The sequence below is a fragment of the Ochlerotatus camptorhynchus genome, unplaced genomic scaffold, assembly GCF_037179485.1.
Source record: "Ochlerotatus camptorhynchus isolate MF236.1 unplaced genomic scaffold, CSIRO-AGI_Acam_v1.1 ptg000232l, whole genome shotgun sequence".
Taxonomy (NCBI): Eukaryota; Metazoa; Arthropoda; class Insecta; order Diptera; family Culicidae; genus Ochlerotatus; species Ochlerotatus camptorhynchus.
In genome coordinates this window covers 3,697,690-3,716,183 of record NW_027040722.1, presented here as the reverse complement: position 1 = coordinate 3,716,183, position 18,494 = coordinate 3,697,690, and the positions used below count along the sequence as shown (strand labels likewise).

General features: G+C 44.3%; 1 protein-coding gene across 1 annotated transcript in view; it reads right to left on the bottom strand.

Annotated features, from left to right (window-relative positions):
* Positions 1–18,494, bottom strand: part of LOC135704200 (ATP-binding cassette sub-family G member 1-like) — a 119,536-nt gene that overhangs the window by 85,725 nt on the left and 15,317 nt on the right. The window contains exon 2 of the mRNA XM_065225651.1: positions 1,094–1,740. Coding sequence (XP_065081723.1) covers positions 1,094–1,503 — 410 coding nt within the window. The 5' untranslated portion in view covers positions 1,504–1,740. The remainder of the gene's footprint in view (positions 1–1,093; positions 1,741–18,494) is intronic.

Below are 18,494 nucleotides of genomic sequence, written 5' to 3'. Positions count from 1 at the left end.
TTTAATGACAGGCAGCCCCATGAAGCAAACATTTAAAAATGAGTAATTTTTACCCATGTGCAAAAAAAAAACAAAATACCGTCGAACACTCATTAATGAGTAAACTCAGTTTTACTCATTAAATGGGTTAACTTACTTTACTTCAAAATGGGTGAAATTGTACCCATTAATGGGTACTTTCCAGTTACAGTGTCTACACGATATATCATGTTAATTGAAGCGCAATATTGCATAAATCAGCAATTTTGTATGCAAACTTGTAAACAAATTCGTTGACAATTATAGCTCAAAATTAAACGAGAGGAGATTTTAAGTGACTGTTAAAATTCAGAATTTTTGTCTGTGTAAGTAGTTGTATGAAATTTTAACTTGTATGAATGATCCTCACATGAAATCTAGAAATTTGATGTAATAGTTCATGTTATCACATTTACTAGACTGAATTTATTGCTGAAGCCCCTTCTTATTGAAAATGAGTAGTGGTTATGGTATGGTACATATTTTTTAGTTTGAAGTTCAGAACGCGTTTTAGGATGGCGTCACATTGTTTGTTTACTTTTGTATCATTTCTAGATAGAGCTGGAATTAGGGCTTAACAGCTTTTGTAAACAATGACTTATCTTGATGATTTCTAGAAATTCAAGGCTCTCCCACGCAAACCAACATTCTCATCGGGTAGGGGAAGACTTCCCCTATCCGATGGTTAGGTTGGCCTGCGTGCACGTGCCTTGAATTCATAGAAATCATCGATAGAAGTCATTGTTTACAAAAGCCGTTACGCCCTAATTCCAGTTCTATCTAGATTTGTTAGATTCAGAAAATCTCAGAATGTTCAGATCGTCATGAAATAAGCGAGCAATGTAGGGGTTTGACCAAAACTGTGATATTTGTCGTTTTCTCGACAGAACAAGTAATTGCCCATTTTACCCCCTACTTGACAATCTCTTCTTGTAACTTGTGCAAAATCTTTTTATAACATCTAATAGTTTCCGAAAAACACTTTCATACCTAAATGACCAGTCAACCAGTCAAAGCATAAACAATTGGTTTTGTATATTTGCATGAGAAAAAAAAAAAGAGATCCATTACTCACCCGATGGTTCCGTTCTTGAGATTATCGACCAGCGTCGGCGGTGATTTGCAGCGAACATTCTGCGTGTAGGAATTGTACGCCACCGCCGTCAGATCGGCACTGTTGGACACATTGAATAGATTAGTAAATCCTCCACCGCCCCCGGTGCCAGCACCGGTTCCAGCCACACCAGCAGCAATGGGGGCAGAAATATTCAGTGGCGTCGGCGGTGGCGGCGGCGGCGATGTGACGCTGGAGATCGCCGACGAAATCATCGGTGCCGATGCGGCTAGCGATGCGTTGATGTCCACCACCGACAGTTCGGTTAGTTCGTGGTGCCCCGGGGACGACGCGGTCGCTGCCGTGGACGACGAAATCTGCATGGCGATGTCACTTCGGGTTTTGCGGCCACTCTGGAGCTCGGTGGCCATCGATGGCGGTGTAGAATTATGGCTACGCGTTTTGCGGTGTATGTGGAACTCCTAGGCTGTCGACACACTTGGTTATAGGCCTTCGGTGGCCTAAATGCGCAGTACTTTCAGTACATTTCCCAGCAGCAGCAGCAGCAGCAGTAGTAGCAAGTGGTTACCGGTTCTATTTCGGTAGTTGCGTTTTCTGCAGTTCTGCTATTCAGCCAGTTTGGTTCAGCTGATGGTGGTATGCGGAATCTGCAATGAGGAAAAAAGTAGATGACAGGGAGAAAATTAATGATAATTGTACGGCCGGAAAGCGGTTCTCTTGTTTCAGCATATCTCGAATAGGGTGCTGTACATTTGCTTTTAATTGCGTGTTTTGTGCCGCGTTTTTTTTGTTTTGTTTCTAAATTGGTCGTTCGACAGCGTGTTGGGTGTCTGTTTAGCGAATATTTCGACGAATGGAAACAGCAATTACGTGGGTGCCGCCTTTCCACGTGTGTCGTTTTACGGAGTGAGTGATAACCGTTGATGACTGATTCCACTTGATAATGAATGTTATACAACTAGTAGTTGCTGATGAACTGCTGAGTTAACTATAATTAGTGCACCGATCGATACATACTCTCTTTATCTCCTATATGACTGTGATGTCCCTCAATGTCGATAAATGGTGAAATCGGTTCCTTCAGCCAGAACCGTGCTCTCAAGGTGTGCCTATTTTCAATATCATCCACCTCGAAGGATAAACTTCAAATGGAAATCGCTTCCTCGTTGTCGTAAATAGAGAGAAATGCGGATCACCGCCCTGGACCTCGTAGTCCAAATGGAGAACCGGAGAACCGAGGCAAGTTCAGTGGAGCACATTAGCATATTGATTTATATTTCAGTGCATGGTGCTGTAGCTGTTTGTTCAACCCCACGGGCTCTATTTTTGTTTGCTCCGGTTATGCTTTCCTTGTGTTATAGGAGATTTAAATTATGCTGTGCTGAAAGTGTGATGAGGGCGTGGAATATTTATAGGCAAAGGGTTAAACTGAAGAAAGTTTTTAGTCGCATCGTCCCGTGTAACATTTGGTATACAAGGGAACGCCATATGTGAAACAACTTGTTTGGGCTGTAGCAGGAACTTAAAAGTGCTCTCAGTAGACGATGCCAAGTATATTTTTAAACTGACAAAAAGTGGAGAAAGATGAATGTTTCTAATATACGGCTATATCGAACATCATCATAGAAACTTGAATAAAGAAGGTTAAGGCAGTATTTGCAAGTTTACGTACGGATATAAAACCACTAGCCCAACAAAAATATGTTTCTTCAACAAGTTGCACGTTCTGCCCAAGATAACTTCTGACATACCCACCGAATAGGTAAATGTGCAGCAACTAGCAATCCCAGAGCACCTAATGCTAGCGGATCCCACATTTTTCGAGCCTGGATGGATTGATTTAATCATCGTTGCAGAAGTCTATTATGACATATTGTAGGATGGTAAAATCAAACTATTTAATGATGGGCCCGCTCTTCAAGAAACCGTGTTTGGCTCGGTCGTGTCTGGACGCCTACTAACAGTACCACGAAGCGTTTCCTATCCTTGCGGTGCTCCCGATCTAAATGAACTCTGGAGGCACGTTGTCAGTTGAAGAGCCAACGTGTGAAGATATTTTCGAACGCACTACCACACGAGACGAAACTGGTAGGTTCGTAGTAACTCTCCCGAAAAAGGAAGCTGTCATTCAGAAGCTGGGTGATTCCAAGGCTAACGCACTCAAACGGTTCCATAGGCTAGAACGTCGGTTCTCATCAAACACTGCCTTAAAGGAGGCGTTTTTCGACTTCATCATCCACCATCTACTTCAGTGCATTTTTTGGAGACTATCTTGCGGCGATTCCGTCAAGGCATACAAATTAACCACGGTCACCTATGAAACTAGCTCTGCACCGTACCTTGCCACGAAGTGCCTTCAATGCTTGGGAAGAGAAGGTGAAGTTACACACCCAAAAGCGGCAAAGGTAGTCAAAAGGGACTTCTAAAGGGCGAACACGAAATTATTGCGACACATTCAACAGGGCATAACTTTTTTACCATTGGGTAAAAATCAACCAAATTTTGCACACTTTCTCATTGATGTGTATTGTGTACATGCTGTCAAACTCGAAGTCGTGTTTTTCGATTCAACGAAAATGGAGGTGAACCAACACGAGTTGAGAGAACAAATTCTTTCCAAACACCTGGAATTTCTTGACCTGTCGCACCGGCAGTTGGGAAAAATGTTGAACATTCACCATTCAACCGTCTCCAGAGTGTTGAAGCGGTTCCAGGAGCGGTTGATGTTGGACCATGGCAAAGGAGCTGGAAGAAAACCGGGACCGGAGAACAAAAAGACGGAGGGAAAGGTGAAGCGAATGATTAAAGCTAATCCCAACGTCTCAAGCCGTGATTTGGCTAAAAAGATCGGCATGTCGCAGAGCTACGTCCAGAATGCAAAGAAGAGAGCTGGACTACATACATACATCCCAAACCGCGATGAGCGGCAACAATCGACGGCTAAAACTCGGGCACGGAAGCTCTACGAGAAGATGCTGACAAAATATGGCTGCTGTGTGATGGACGACGAAACGTATATACAAGCCGATTTTAAGCAAATTCCGGGGTTGGAGTTTTTCACCGGCAAGAGCAAGTTCGATGTGGACGACAAATTTAAGAAGAAGAAAATGTCGAAGTTCGCCTCCAAATATCTCATTTGGCAGGCCATCTGATCTTGCGGACTGAGGAGTGAGCCTTTCGTGACAAAAGGCACAGTAAATGGCGAGATCTACAAATCTCAGTGCCTCGAGAAGCGCCTTTTGCCGTTCTTGCAGCAGCACGACGAAGCTCCGCTATTTTGGCCAGATTTGGCATCATGCCACTATTCTAAAAGTGTCCTGGAGTGGTATGAGGCCAATTCTGTCCATTTTGTTCCAAAGGACATGAATCCGCCAAACTGTCCGGAGCTGCGCCCGGTGGAGCAGTACTGGGCAATAATGAAGCGGAAACTTCGGAAGAGCAAGAAGACAGTCAAAGACGAGAAGGACATGTTCAGAAAATGGAAAAAAAAACTGAGAAACTGGTACCGGATGACACTGTAAAGACTTTGATGGAGGGCATCAAGCGAAAATGCGTTCAATTTTACACTCAAGGCTCGATCGATTAATTTTTATTTTGATTTTTGAAGTAAAGATATGTATAAAACTACCCTAAAATTTTGGTTTGATTCTAAACATTATAAGAAAATTGGCATGACATTTTCGGTGTCGCAATAATTTCGTGTTCGCCCTTTACGTTGACGATTTATTAAGTGGAACTGATGATTTGGAGGAAGGAAAGTCTCTTGTGACAGATTTGATAGATCTGACGAATTCAGCAGGCTTCATCTTACGGAAATGGAGCTCGAACAGCGCTGAAATACTCTCCAACGTTCCGAGCGAACTTCGAGACGAACGAACTTCCTTTGAATTGGATTCGTCATCATCCGCCGTCAAAACTCTTGGTTTGATGTGGAAGCCAGCTGCTGATATTTTCCGATTTACCGTTCCCAAGCTTGAATCGGACGCACCCATTACCAAGAGAACCGTCTTGTCAGAATCAGCTAAGATTTTCGATCCACTTGGATTGATTGGTCCGGTAGTTGTACAAGCAAAAATCTTCCTCCAATCTCTTTGGAAGCAGAAGTGTGACTGGGATGATTTGCTACCGGAAGAGTTGCAGAACACGTGGATTGAATATCGACGAAATCTTCTAGCGTTAGATACTCTCACCGTACCACGCTGGGTCTCTTTCTCCCAAGATCTAGCCACGGTAGAGCTACACGGGTTTTGTGACCCTTCCAACGCTGCTTATGGAGCATGACTTTACCTTCGATGCGTCACTATCAACGGTGAAATAACCGTTCGTCTGATCACTGCCGAGTCGAGGGTCGCACCACTAGATGATTTGAAGCGGAAGAAGAAGGTTCTATCCACACCCCGACTTGAGCTTTCCGCAGCACTCTTGTTGAGTCATTTGTACGAAAAGGTCTGCAGTAGTATCCAGATTCCGTTCCACCCGTTCTTTTCGGCAGACTTCACAATCGTGAAGTATTGGCTAGCTTCTCCACCTTCTCGCTGGGAAATTTTCGTAGCAAATCATGTCTCGGAGATTCAGCACATAGCCAGCAGTGGCGTATGGAATCATGTGGCCGGTGCGGAAACTCCAGCAGACATTATCTCGCGTGGAATGATACCTGCTCAGTTGAAGTATGAAGGGCCATTGTGGTTACGACAAGATCGCTCGACGTGACCTAACAGTTCATCTGCTATAGCAGACGTTGAACAATCTCTCTTAGAAGAAAGATCCACCGTAGCCCTCCCAGCTTGTGCGAAGAAACCAAGCGAAATTTTCTGTCTCCGTTCTTCTTATACCGATCTCGTCCGAATCGTGGCGTACATCCGTAGATTCTTCCACAACATATCTCCGAACAATCGCAGCAATAAGCGCTCAGGAGCTATCAAGCTTCAAGAGTTAAATGAATCAACCGAAGTTCTAGTTCGTATAGCTCAAGCGGACAGTTTTTTCTGAGAAAGTAGTAGACCTTTCTCGCGGGCGGGAGGTGAAGACTTCGTCCAAGATTCTTAGACTACATCCTATTCTGGTTGATAAAACACTTTGCGATGGCAGCAATCAACTTCGCATTGGGGATGATTTCCAACATACCCGCAGACCATTACTTCATCTTCTCGGATAGTCTCAGTTCGATTGAGCCTTTCGGTCGATGAAACAAGGTAGGCACTCATCTTATTTCCTTTCAAAGGTAAGGGAGCAGATGAGTGTGCTGGTCGAAAGATCATGTATGATTACATTTGTATGGGTCCCCTCACATTGCTCAATCACAGGCAATGAGAAGGCGGACTCTCTTGCAAAGGTGGGCGCGCAGGAAGGCGAATTTTATGACAGGCAAATTTCACACGATGAATTTTACCATTTAGTGCGTCAGAATACCCTTTCGAGTTGGCAAACCGATTGGGACAATGGAAATCTTGGACGGTGGTTACATTCAATTATTCCTAGTGTTTCTTCGAGAGCGTGGTTTAAAGACTTGGACTTAAGTCGTGACTTCATTCGCGTGATGAGTAGACTTATGTCGAACCACTACTCGCTAGATGCCCATCTCAATAGAATAAACCTCGTGGACAGCAACATCTGTCGGTGTGGAAACGGTTACGATGACATCGATCACGCAGTTTGGCAATGTACGGATAAAAGACGCCGCCAGAGAGCGACTTTTGAATACCATTGAGGCCCAAGGAAGACAACCCTATGTTCCATTCAGAGACGTGTTGGGAACTCGCGATATCTGCTATACGCAGTCGGTTTATGTGTTTCTTCAAATGTCTAGTATAAGAATTTAATTCCTTTGTCTTTTGTCTCTCTTTATTAGTTTTTGTTTGTCTTGTCCCCCCGTCTCGATGAGTCTCATCGTCGCCCACTGGTCACCCACCATAGCCGGTTGAACTCTAGACGAAACTAGAACCGCACTACCATTCATACTGGCGACAACGCTATGATGAAACAACGAAATCCAATATGGAGATTGTAGCGGACTTGTCAACGCAAGCTTTCCTGGCTGCTTTCAAACGCTTTGTCGCAGTTCGAGGAAAACCGCAGGTGGCATGTGGCATGTGCGACAATGCCACTAATTTCGTGGGAACTAACAGAGAGTTGGAAGAGTTGCGGCTCCAGTTCCTTGACCAGCAATTCCAGCACACCGTAATCCGCACAGTCGAAGATGAAGGTATTCTGTTCGAGTTCACACCAGCTGGATCGCCCAATTTCGGCGGGTTATGGGAGGCCTCTGTAAAATCGTTTAAGGGTCATTTTCGTAAGGTTTTCGGAAACCAACAACTAATTTACAATCAGCAGCATACCATCGTTCAGCAAGTAGCCGCAATCCTGAATTCGCGTCCGTTAACTCCTCTCAGCAATGATCCCGATGATTATGCTGCTCTCACCCCAGGACATTTCCACATCGGAAGACCTTTGACAGCTATTCCGGAGCCCGATCTTCAGGAGATACCGGAAAATCGTTTGTCAGTATGGCAACAATCTCAAAATTTCGTGCACAAACTTTGGTGGAAATGGAAGACCAACTATCTTTCGGACATGCATAACAGAACCAAGTCCTTTGGTTTGTTTTTTTTTCCGTCGATCTTGTTTTCCGTGCTGAGCACCAATGCTACCGACGTGCCAGGAAGGCAGCTCCCACACCTGGACCCTACCTATCGATCCATCAACTCATGAACCGGGGACCAACGGCTTTACTTCCCATCCGAAGGAAGGCGTGATCAGAGATGTTATGTCTCAGAACATCCCGGCGGCGCTGACTGGGATTGAACCCAGGCCTGCTGGGGTGAGAGGTAATCACGCTTACCACTACACCACCGGCGCCGTTGACAGAACCAAGTGGACGAGGAAGCGCGATAATATCAAGATCGGCACCATGGTATTGGTGAAGGAGGATTACCTGCCCCCACAAAGGGGCGAGTCGCAGAAATATATACCGTTTCGGATGAAAACGTCCGAGTAGTAAACGTCCGTACCAAGGATGAGGTGTTCACACGAGCCATCTCAAAAATCTGCGTTCTTCCTATTAAGGATAACGCACCCATAGACGAAGAACGCTAAATTCGTCCAACGCGGTACCAACGCGGGGGTCTTCATTATGAAGGCCTCCGCTCTCCAGTTAAGTATTTGTATCATAATATGTTTCAAAACATTCAAGGAATGTTCCTCCATCAGAGTCACCAAACGGTCCCTTCGGGGACGCCCGCCATTTGGAAGATGTCTCGATAGCTGCTCCACACAGTTCGAAAAAGTAGTGTAAATTTCTGTTCAATATGATGCACATAAATGGAGCGTCACGTATCATAGATGTTTACATTATTAATCGTGTAAAGTTGTGATACAATTCATGAAAAGTTGCAAATATTGTATGCAAAGGCTCATCTTTGCAAACAACATTGCTTACAAGTTGCTCCTTTGCGTGAAATGGAATACAAGTTTACATGAATGGATGTTTACATCACAATTAAAATTCAGAATTTTTTGCTGTGCATTCCGTCAATCATGGTCCGTCAATGGTCCGTCATCTGATTGTCAAGCATGTCCTGTCCATGGTGTCCATATCGTCCGTCTGGCATTTCGTTGTGGCGTCAATCCGTATTAACAAAGAACTAATCAGTCTCGCTAAAGGTCGTAGCACATTTTCAATCCAATCATCATCAAGTTCCATCCGAGCATTTGGTACCACTGCTCGGCATCGCTACAATCGCAACCGACGTGTCATCCACAGGGCCTGATCAACCCGATCGGAGGGCTACAGTCATCATCGTCGTAGCATCGTAGACCGCTAATGACCAATTTGACCAATTCAAATCGCTGAAACGACGAGCTAGTCGTCGTCGTCGGTGCCTGAAGGAACCCGTGGAGGCCAGGAGGCTCTAGCTTTGATTGATGTCAGCATTTCACACCTGAGGACGAAGGACAACAGCAGAGCAGCTAGCCACGAGTTAATAGGTACCGTTTGACCCTATCGAAGGAATAGGCGGTGTTTACAGGAAGCAGCATAGAAACAGCTCTCCAGTTCATCTCATCATCCCAGTTCAAACACCACACAAACACACCATCATTTTCATTATCCAATGTCGTCTCCGTTATTGTTGTGGTGTGCTATTGGTAGCAGCAGTTTTATGTATAGACAATTTGCCATTCCCTTGAACAATAGTTCGCTAGCTAATGAAAGATAGGCCATCGCGCATCATGTAGGTTCATCGGCAGTATATAAGAAGTTTGAAATCAAAAAAAAAATCAATCCAATAGTAAGCAGAAGTTAGAACTTGAAAACCAGTTAGCCAGAAATTACTCGATCGGTCGAAAGAGTTAATCCAGCATTTGATTGAAATCCATATGATTTCAAGGCGGCCGGTATGTTTAAGATTACCTTAAAGCGGTTAAACTGATAACCCGAACATGTTCCACACTGTCAAAACAGTATTATTCTCCCTCACTCTGATCAGTTCGTTTATTATCATTTCACAATCCTTATCAACACATAGATGTTAGGTACTGTTAGGCCCCTCTCGACACATTTCATCGACGACATTCTCCACGTTGAGGACGGGCATCTCCCTTCGCACTGTCACGAACCTTGAACAGTCGAAGACCACATGCTACGGCGTTTCATCGACGTTGCCACACTTCGGACCGATGCAGGTATTTCCTGAAGCAGCCGTGGCCGTTGACTTCTCCGTGTTTTCTGTTCACCCATGTCGAAAGAATCGGTATTAGTCGATGTGTCAATCTACCGTTCTCCGCCGTGTTCCACTCCTTTTGCCACTTAGTCAACGATTCCGCTCTCACAACTTTCCGTACTCTTCCGGCTTATCTCCGCCTGTAGCACTCGGTGTCCTCCGCCAAGGTGATGCCGATAGGGATCATTCCGGCGATAACGCATACTGCTTCCGACGAGATGGTTCTGTACGCACTCACGACTCGCATGGCCATGAGCCGGAACGTACTGCTCAGTTTCCTTTGGTTCTGCTTCGTTTCCAGCGCTGGAACCCAGGCTGGACCTCCATACCTCAGTATCGACGACGACACACTGGCCAGAAGACGCCTCTTGCTACTGCTGGGACTAGCGTTGTTCGACATTATTCTAGCAATCGCGTTGATGGCCTTCGAAGCCTTCTCACAGGCATATTCGACGTGGCTGTTGGAGTTTAGCCGGTCATCGATCATCACTCCCAAGTATTTCAACACACGCTTAGAGGATATGGCGTGCTCCCCGATGGTGATTTCTGCCCGCTGTACCACTTTACAGTTACTGATCAATAACACTTCCGTTTTGTGGTGGGCTATCTGCAGCTTCGCTCCTTGCATCCAGTTACCAATCATGTCGATCACCTCGGTTGACAACACTTCCACCTCTTCCAGCGTCTCGACTGTTACAGACAAGACGACGTCGTCCGCAATGCCAACGATCTCAACTCCTTTGGGCAGCTTCAGCGTTAGCACGCTGTTACACATCCCGTTCCAGAGCGTTGGACCAAGGATGGAGCCTTGTGGAACTCCTGCTGTGATCTTAATCGATCTCTGTCCCATGTCTGTCTCGTAGACCAGAACCCGGTTCTGAAAATAACTCATTCATAACATTCTATGCAGCGCTTCGGCGATGGCCTCCCAGCTGGCGCTGATGAACGCATTCTTGACGTCGATCGTTATCACGGCGCAATATCGATCTCCTCTCCGCTTTTGTTTGGACGCCTTCTCGGCTCTTTCGACCACTGTCCAAATTGCATCCACCGTCGATCTCCTCTTCCGGAATCCGAACTGCCTCTCCGACAATCTGTGCTCACTCTCCGTGCATTTCGTCAGCCTGTTTAGGACGATCCTCTCCAAGAGTTTTCCGAGTGTATCCAGCAGGCATAGAGGTCTATACGATGCTGGAACTCTCGGCGGTTTTCCCGGTTTCGGCAGCAACACTAGATTCTGTATCTACCACCTGTCAGGGAAGTGACCCTCGTCCAGGCATTTCTGCAGCACCATCCTGAACATGTCCGGGAACGCCTGGATCACCACTTTCAACGCTACGTTGGCGATTCCATCCGGACCGGGAGCTTTCTTCACCTTCAATCCTTTCGCCACTGCTACGAGTTCTTCGTTGGTGACTTCGACGTTATCTCCCTCTCCTTCTCCATACGGTGTAGGTGGCCAGGTTGTTGGATCGTGCTTCCACGATGACTTTCAGCTTCTCTGGGCACATTTCAGCGGGCATCGTTGGACCTCTGATCTTCGCCATCACGACTTGGTATGCGTTGCCCCAGGGGTTGGCATCAGCGTCTCGACACAGCTCCTTAAAACAGTTCGACTTGCTCTGCTTAATCTCTCATTTAAGTGCGGCCCTGGCCGCTCGAAACACTTCTCTTCGTTCCTCTCTGTCTGCTTCCGTTCTTGCTCTCTGAACACGTCTTCTGGCTCTGAGACAAATAGTGTGCTAAGTGCCTCGTTCCACCAGTAGACTGGACGCTGTCTGTTATTTGGCTCCAGTTTCCTCGGCATGGTCGTGTCACATGCTCTCACTAAAGTTTCTGTCAGCTCGTCCACATTTAGATCTGCGGGACTCCTGTCCACACGAAGTGCCTCAACGAAAAGATCCTTCTCGAAAGCCTTCGTCTTTCACTTCCGTTCTCGTCCTCTGTACTGCCACAGAATTCCGTTGGCCGATGCCATATCGTATCGCCTGATGGTCGCTATGGGTATATCCTTCACACACTCTCCAATCCATGTTTGCCACCAGCGACGGACTGCAGAAAACAACGTCGATAATGGATTCCCGGCCATCTCTGCGAAAAGTTGCATTGGAACACCTGCTTCCCCACTCCACTGCCCAAGCATTGAAGTCTCCTCCGATGACTACCGGTCGTCGTCCGATCAGCTCTTCGGTAAGTCCATCCAGCATCTCATGGAACTTCTCCATCGTCCATCTTGGGGGGTGCGTAACAACTACACATGAAGATTCCGTTGACTTTGGCAATCCCAAAACCTTCGTACGAGCTCGCAACCACTTCTTGAATAGGGTATCTGCCCATAACTTGTATAGCCGCCATCCCAGCTCTATCCGCCACACAGTTACCGTTATCGGGAGGGACTCGATACGGTTCCGCAATGGTTGCAACGTCGCACTTTGTTTCTGTTGTCGACTGCCACAACAGTTGCTGTGCAGTGTCGCAATGATTGAGGTTTATTTGGGTTACCTCCATTACTGTTGGCCTGCCATCGCCTTTTTGTATGCTAGGCTTTTGAAGCCTACCGTCGTATGATCGTTACCGTCCTTTTTTTGCAGAGCATACACCTCGGTTGCTTCGTGCAGTCTCTTGCATTATGGCCTTTCTCTTCGCATTTCCTGCACTCCTTCGCCAAGAGACTTTTCGACGAGCTCCTTGAAGGCTGAGCTCTTGACCGCAGGATCCTTCTTCAGCGCCAAGAGCATCTCGCCTTTCTGGGTGTGCCTGGTTTTCACCAAGTTGCTTCAACTTCGGATCCTCTCGAACCTTCCGGAGGAGTGCTGCATACGACGTTTTGTATTTTGCTTCGACGATCAGAGCATCGCCCTTACTTCGCTCAAGATGTGTGTGTGTGTGTGTGTGTGTGTGTGTGTGTGTGTGTGTGTGTGTGTGTGTGTGTGTGTGTGTGTGTGTGTGTGTGTGTGTGTGTGTGTTTTTTTTAGAGAATCGTTCCAAAGCGTTAATTAGCACAAACGGCACCTCATACCACGGAACAACAAGGATTTGATTCTACATTTAGCTCATATCACTGATCACTGCTACAAACACACTATGGACACGTGGGATTTGATATTTATCACTTGAAACACTTTTTAATACCCCTTCTGTGCTTTCAATTCAAATTTTTTTTTTAGATCAAAATTGTAATTATTTTAATTTTTGCAAGAGCGTAAACGACGCAGCAAAACAAAAACACGTAATTTTTGCAGCGCGGACTACTTCGATCCTTCGATTCGCTATTAGTTTACGTGCTACAATGAGTGCTAGGCAATTATCATCATCATCATCACAAAATGTTTTCTGGATACTGAGGCAAACAACAATATTTGCAATCATCAACAGTTTTTGAAGTCCGGTATTGCGAAATTTTCTTTGGTTTGTTTTTTCCGTCGATCTTGTTTTCCGTGCTGAGCACCAATGCTACCGACGTGCCAGGAAGGCAGCTCCCACACCTGGACCCTACCTATCGACCCATCAACTCATGAACCGGGGACCAACGGCTTTACTTCCCATCCGAAGGAAGGCGTGATCAGAGATGTTATGCCTCAGAACATCCCGGCGGCGCCGACTGGGATTGAACCCAGGCCTGCTGGGGTGAGAGGTAATCACGCTTACCACTACACCATTATTGCGAAATTGACAACACAAATGTTTAAATTGAAGACGCCACACTTCTCTTCACAGCTGCTGTTTTGTCGTTTATGCATTTATTAATCGCATTAGGTGTCTACCAATAACTAAACAAAAACACTCTATCATATGCAAAGCAATCGGAACAGCTGCTAGAATTTCCACATAACTTCTCAACCCAAGCTGTTTCCGACGAGCTGTCGTCGTCGTCGTCGTCCTTCGTCGTCTGCTAAATCGATTGATTTCCGTTTAATTGCCCTAGATTGGCTGCGATTAGTTTAGGTTGACACCGGGAAGACGGATCCGGACAGTTATGTGACAGTTTCGTTTCCTCAAACTGTCATTATGACTGGCCGACAAAAACAACAACAACCAAAAGTGCGGGTGCGATGGGGACACGAGCACCGGTGAAATAGCTTTGCGCGTCGTTACGTCGTTTGATGAGGTGATTCATGACTCTCGCACCCTGACAACAGCGCGCTATCGCTGCGGCTGGGCCTCCGATACTTCCTAGTGGATGTCCAACGCACGTGGAGTTACGCAAACAAGTACCTACGTACCGAGAATGGAATATCGTGCAAGGCTTTAGGCAGCATAATACATTGTAACACGTTGGACAGACACGGACATAGACGACGGCGATTACGACAACAATGAGAAGGACGTGAGCCAGATTAATGATCTACTCTTTGCGTCCCCGGAAGGCGCGCCAACGAATGAACTCCCCGAAGGAACAGGAGGAAGCGGTTGCTGAATAATTAATTTGTTTGTTTTGCTAGAGAATGAATGTCGGATGGGAAGTTATTGCTGGAGTGTCTCAGAATGTAGCAGTTTTTTTTTGGCAGACATAATATCATTAGAGCTGTGCTGAGTTTATAGTAAAATGTGTTTACTGTCATTCGGTACATGATAGTTATCCATCCAATTCAAAATGAGACGATAATTACAAGCTTTAAATATTTAACAAAATTTGTTAAATATTTAAAGTATGAATTACAATTCGATCGTCCCGTTTAGAGTTGCTAAATTATGGATAACTATCATGTACCGATTTTTGTTCAAAACTCAGCACAGCTCTAATCAAAATATTTCTGCCAAGAAACTGCCTCCAGCAATAGCTTCTCTTCCAAAATTAGCTGTGCTGATAACATCAAAAGCTAAAGACGCTTGTCTTATTTCACCTGTGCTTACAATGAAACATCATCACTCTTTCCTTTATTGACCTAGGAAACCACTTACAAAAACCATTTGATGAGTAATCCTTCGAATACTTGGCTATGAGCCCGATAACATTTGCCTTCTGTTCCATAAGTTATTTAACATTTTCATAAGCAAATAAAATGAACACATTTACCTTGTACCAAATCCAGAATACTAAACGAATGGAAATGTTTGTCCCATTTGCTTCTAACTAGATATGTCCATTCGGTCTACGTCACGAGCATCGACAGGCAACGATGTTGACTGTATCTCTATACTTGGATTCACATCACACTTCGATCTGCCCTTCAGATAGCCAACCGAGAGAAAACACCACCAAGGTTCGGATTGCCATTTGACACTGACTCAGTGTGTCTACCTATATGGGGTGTGCTTAATTGAGCTTGCAGCTATGCTTCCGAACTCCAAAATGGACTATCACCATGGTGCAATCTATATGCTTTGCCTGATGCAAACAGGGATTTCCATAATCAAACTCAAGCCACCTGCGGTTCGATGCACATCACATATCGATAGCATCAAAGTAGCTTTACAACCTATTTAACGTACCTGAGTGAGTAGATGAGGTCAAATTCAGAAAGGGGCGCTTGTGTAGTTAAATGGAGCTTCATTATTGAAACTAAACTAATCCTGAAGCTCAGTTAAAATGCAACGGCAGTGAAGTCCGGAAAAGTCTACAATGGTTTAGATATAATATTTTGGTTTCGGACGCTTTAGCCCTACGGCAATGCTAATCAATACATCCCAATCCAATAATGTTCGGTATTCGAAAATAGAATCATCACAGCTCGAACGTCAGAGAGCCGATTGCGTCAATCTCGATAAACAAACATGCCGATAAACATATACCTGCTCGAACATTAAATTTGGACACATCCAATGAGTTACGGCTCGCATTATGCTGACACACGTCAATAGAGAAAAGAGGCACAATCAATTTCATCGGTTGATGTTGATAAGAAAGACCGATAGACACAGGCCCACAAATGCCGCCGTACAGTGAGGCGGCTGGGATTTATTTATAATCACTTAAGCCACCGAATAGCCGATGCCGGTGGTGTCAATTGGTGCGGTGAAGATAATTTACTGCCGGGCTTTTACGACCAACGATTTACGATTTCTATCATTGCGATGTAGTGGGATAGAATGGGTGTTGATTGCATTTACGGATCACGGCATGATATCGTTTCAACGGTGAACAAAACGTGACATTTCAATTGGTAAAGCAAGCGATAACTGTCTATTTAAAGTTTTGTTTTATTTGAAAAAGTCGAAACCCTTGAAAAATTTCAAATCCACTTTGAGTCTCTAAAAAATGCCACTAGCAATTGCAGCTTGATCTTAGATGACCGTACATTTCGCAGTTACTCTGTGATTAGGAAAATTGTCGTTGATCAAAAGGATCTGAATTCATTTTGAAAAGTGCTAGAAGCTGGAATGGAATCTACGGTCTTATCTTAAATAAACAAAAACAGTTGCCACTGGGCCATTGAGCCCCTTACATAACAAAAAAAATATTTCGATCGCTCTAGCCCGGAGTCATAAACGAAATGAATTCCCTGAAATATGTATTAATCATTTAGTACGTTGTATGAAATACTACAAGGCTACTATAAAACAACAAACATAGAACCATGGTCAAGACGGCTTTGCCTTTATAACATCCATCAAAACCTCATTAAGACTAGAATCTGTCTAGTTGGCCCACCCCGAAGAAGGTTTTGAAGGGCATATTTTCGAGGCACTTCAAGATTGATTTGCTGCAAAAAGGTTATGCGACGATAGCATTGAAAACCATTTGAAATCCTTATCAAAACTACAATAAAAACCATTTGGCATCAATACTTGTGCCATTTGCCTTTGTCGCTTGCTAACCGCACTGAAAATAAAGCATCAATCAAAATAAAAAGGGATACAAAAATATCTTTGGATCTTGCCAAATTCATTGTTCAAAAATGAATCTTTCAAAAATCCTCTTAAATTTCCTCATCTAATGTGAAAGAATTAACAAAATTATCAAAGTAGTTCTTATTTTGTGGTCTATTTTTAAGTGACAGATTAAATCTAATGTGAAATGTACGTTTTAATTTGACTTTAATGAAGATAATTTGCAGACTAAATTGTATTTATCTGAAGCCATTTTGCTTGATTCTATTCCATTTGGTTTTATGACGGCATTAATGGTGCCTGGAAAAAGTTAAACGTCAAAATTTGTTTATATTTCGATATTTCACGAGCTTCTACTCCTGCGTTTGAACAAGTTGCGTGGCATCCTCAATAAGGGCGATTATCATCCATTGGAAGCAGTTAAGCAGGAAGTGCATCTGCATAACTTGGAACAGATGGATGCTCAATTGTTTCCAAAAAGATTCCTATCTTCCGGATTTTTTTCCTTTGGTTTGTTTTCCGTCGATCTTGTTTTCCGTGCTGAGCAGAGCACCAATGCTACCGTCGCCAGGGAGGCAGCTCCCACACCTGGACCCTACCTATCGACCAATCAACTCATGAACCAGGGAACCAACGACTTTACTTCCCTTCCGAAGGAAGGCATGATCAGAGATGTTATGCCTCAGAACATCCCGGCGGCGCCGACTGGGATTGAACCCAGGCCTGCTGAGGTGAGAGGTATTCTTCTTCCGGATGATCCGAGGAAGTTAATGTGCGCTTGCTTGAACTTTTTGGAACAGTTGACCCTTTCGCCAAATGAAGCCACTGCTATGGTTCGGAAGGCGGTCAATTTCCAGCTGACTGACAGCTTCTGAAGTTTCCTGTCGGCAGTTTTCCACAGTCCCTGTTTGGCACTGATGCATGTTATTCGAATCATCATCGAAACGCGATTTCTGGAGAAGGTTGGTCTGTGTTTATTCAGATTGTGTCGCAAACGCCATTGACAATATTTTGGGTATTCCCATCAATTTTAAAAGTCTTGACGGCTTTCAGTGCTTCGTGAACCGCATTCACTCACTCTTCTCAGTCGGCTGATCGGTCATTGTTGAACGGTTCAGTCAGAGCGCCCAGGAAGTTCTGGAATCGGAGTCCTTTTCCTTTCCTTATTTTTTCTCTGTCTCTAGGCGGATCCATGTTTTTAGTTTAATTTGTAAACAGTAGGGAGTTTTGTGTTACACTTTATTGACACCGAAAAGCAGCAATATATGCTTTTTGTTCCCGTTTGAAACCGACCTATTTTATAATGAAAAAAGACCTTTATGGAGTATTTGTCGTGGGATCAATGAAAAAAAATACCTAGCAGGTTTATGATTGACTAACTGAACAGTTTTATACAGGGATAGATTGCTACTTTAAAAGCATTTTTAAAACCAGACCCGTTTTGACTTTATCGTCAGACTTTAAAAGGTTTTTAATACAGCAAAATGCTGAACTACTGACCAATAATGTGTTGCACTTTCAAATGCTGTATTTAAACTAATAAGATTGCTTATTGCCATTATAAAACAACAATAAATCAGTGTGAAAGCCAAAAGGCTGCTAAATTGTTATTTGAGTATAGCTCTATTTTACGTACTTCGACTTTTCACACATTTAACCTTGATTTAACGTGCATTTCTTGAACGGTGATTTTTTTTAAATTGGCCTAATTAAAATGTTGCGAAAAGTTAGATAAGCATGTTTACATGTTAAAAATAGTATTTATAATACCAGCTCAACATTTACGATTTTTGGACATGATCCGAGTACCGCCAAAGCAAAACCTGCCTCCGAAGCTAGACTGCAGATCTTTTTATTTAAAACAATGATTCTACCGGCCTGCTGGACGAGGTAGTTGCTGTATGTTGTCTGTC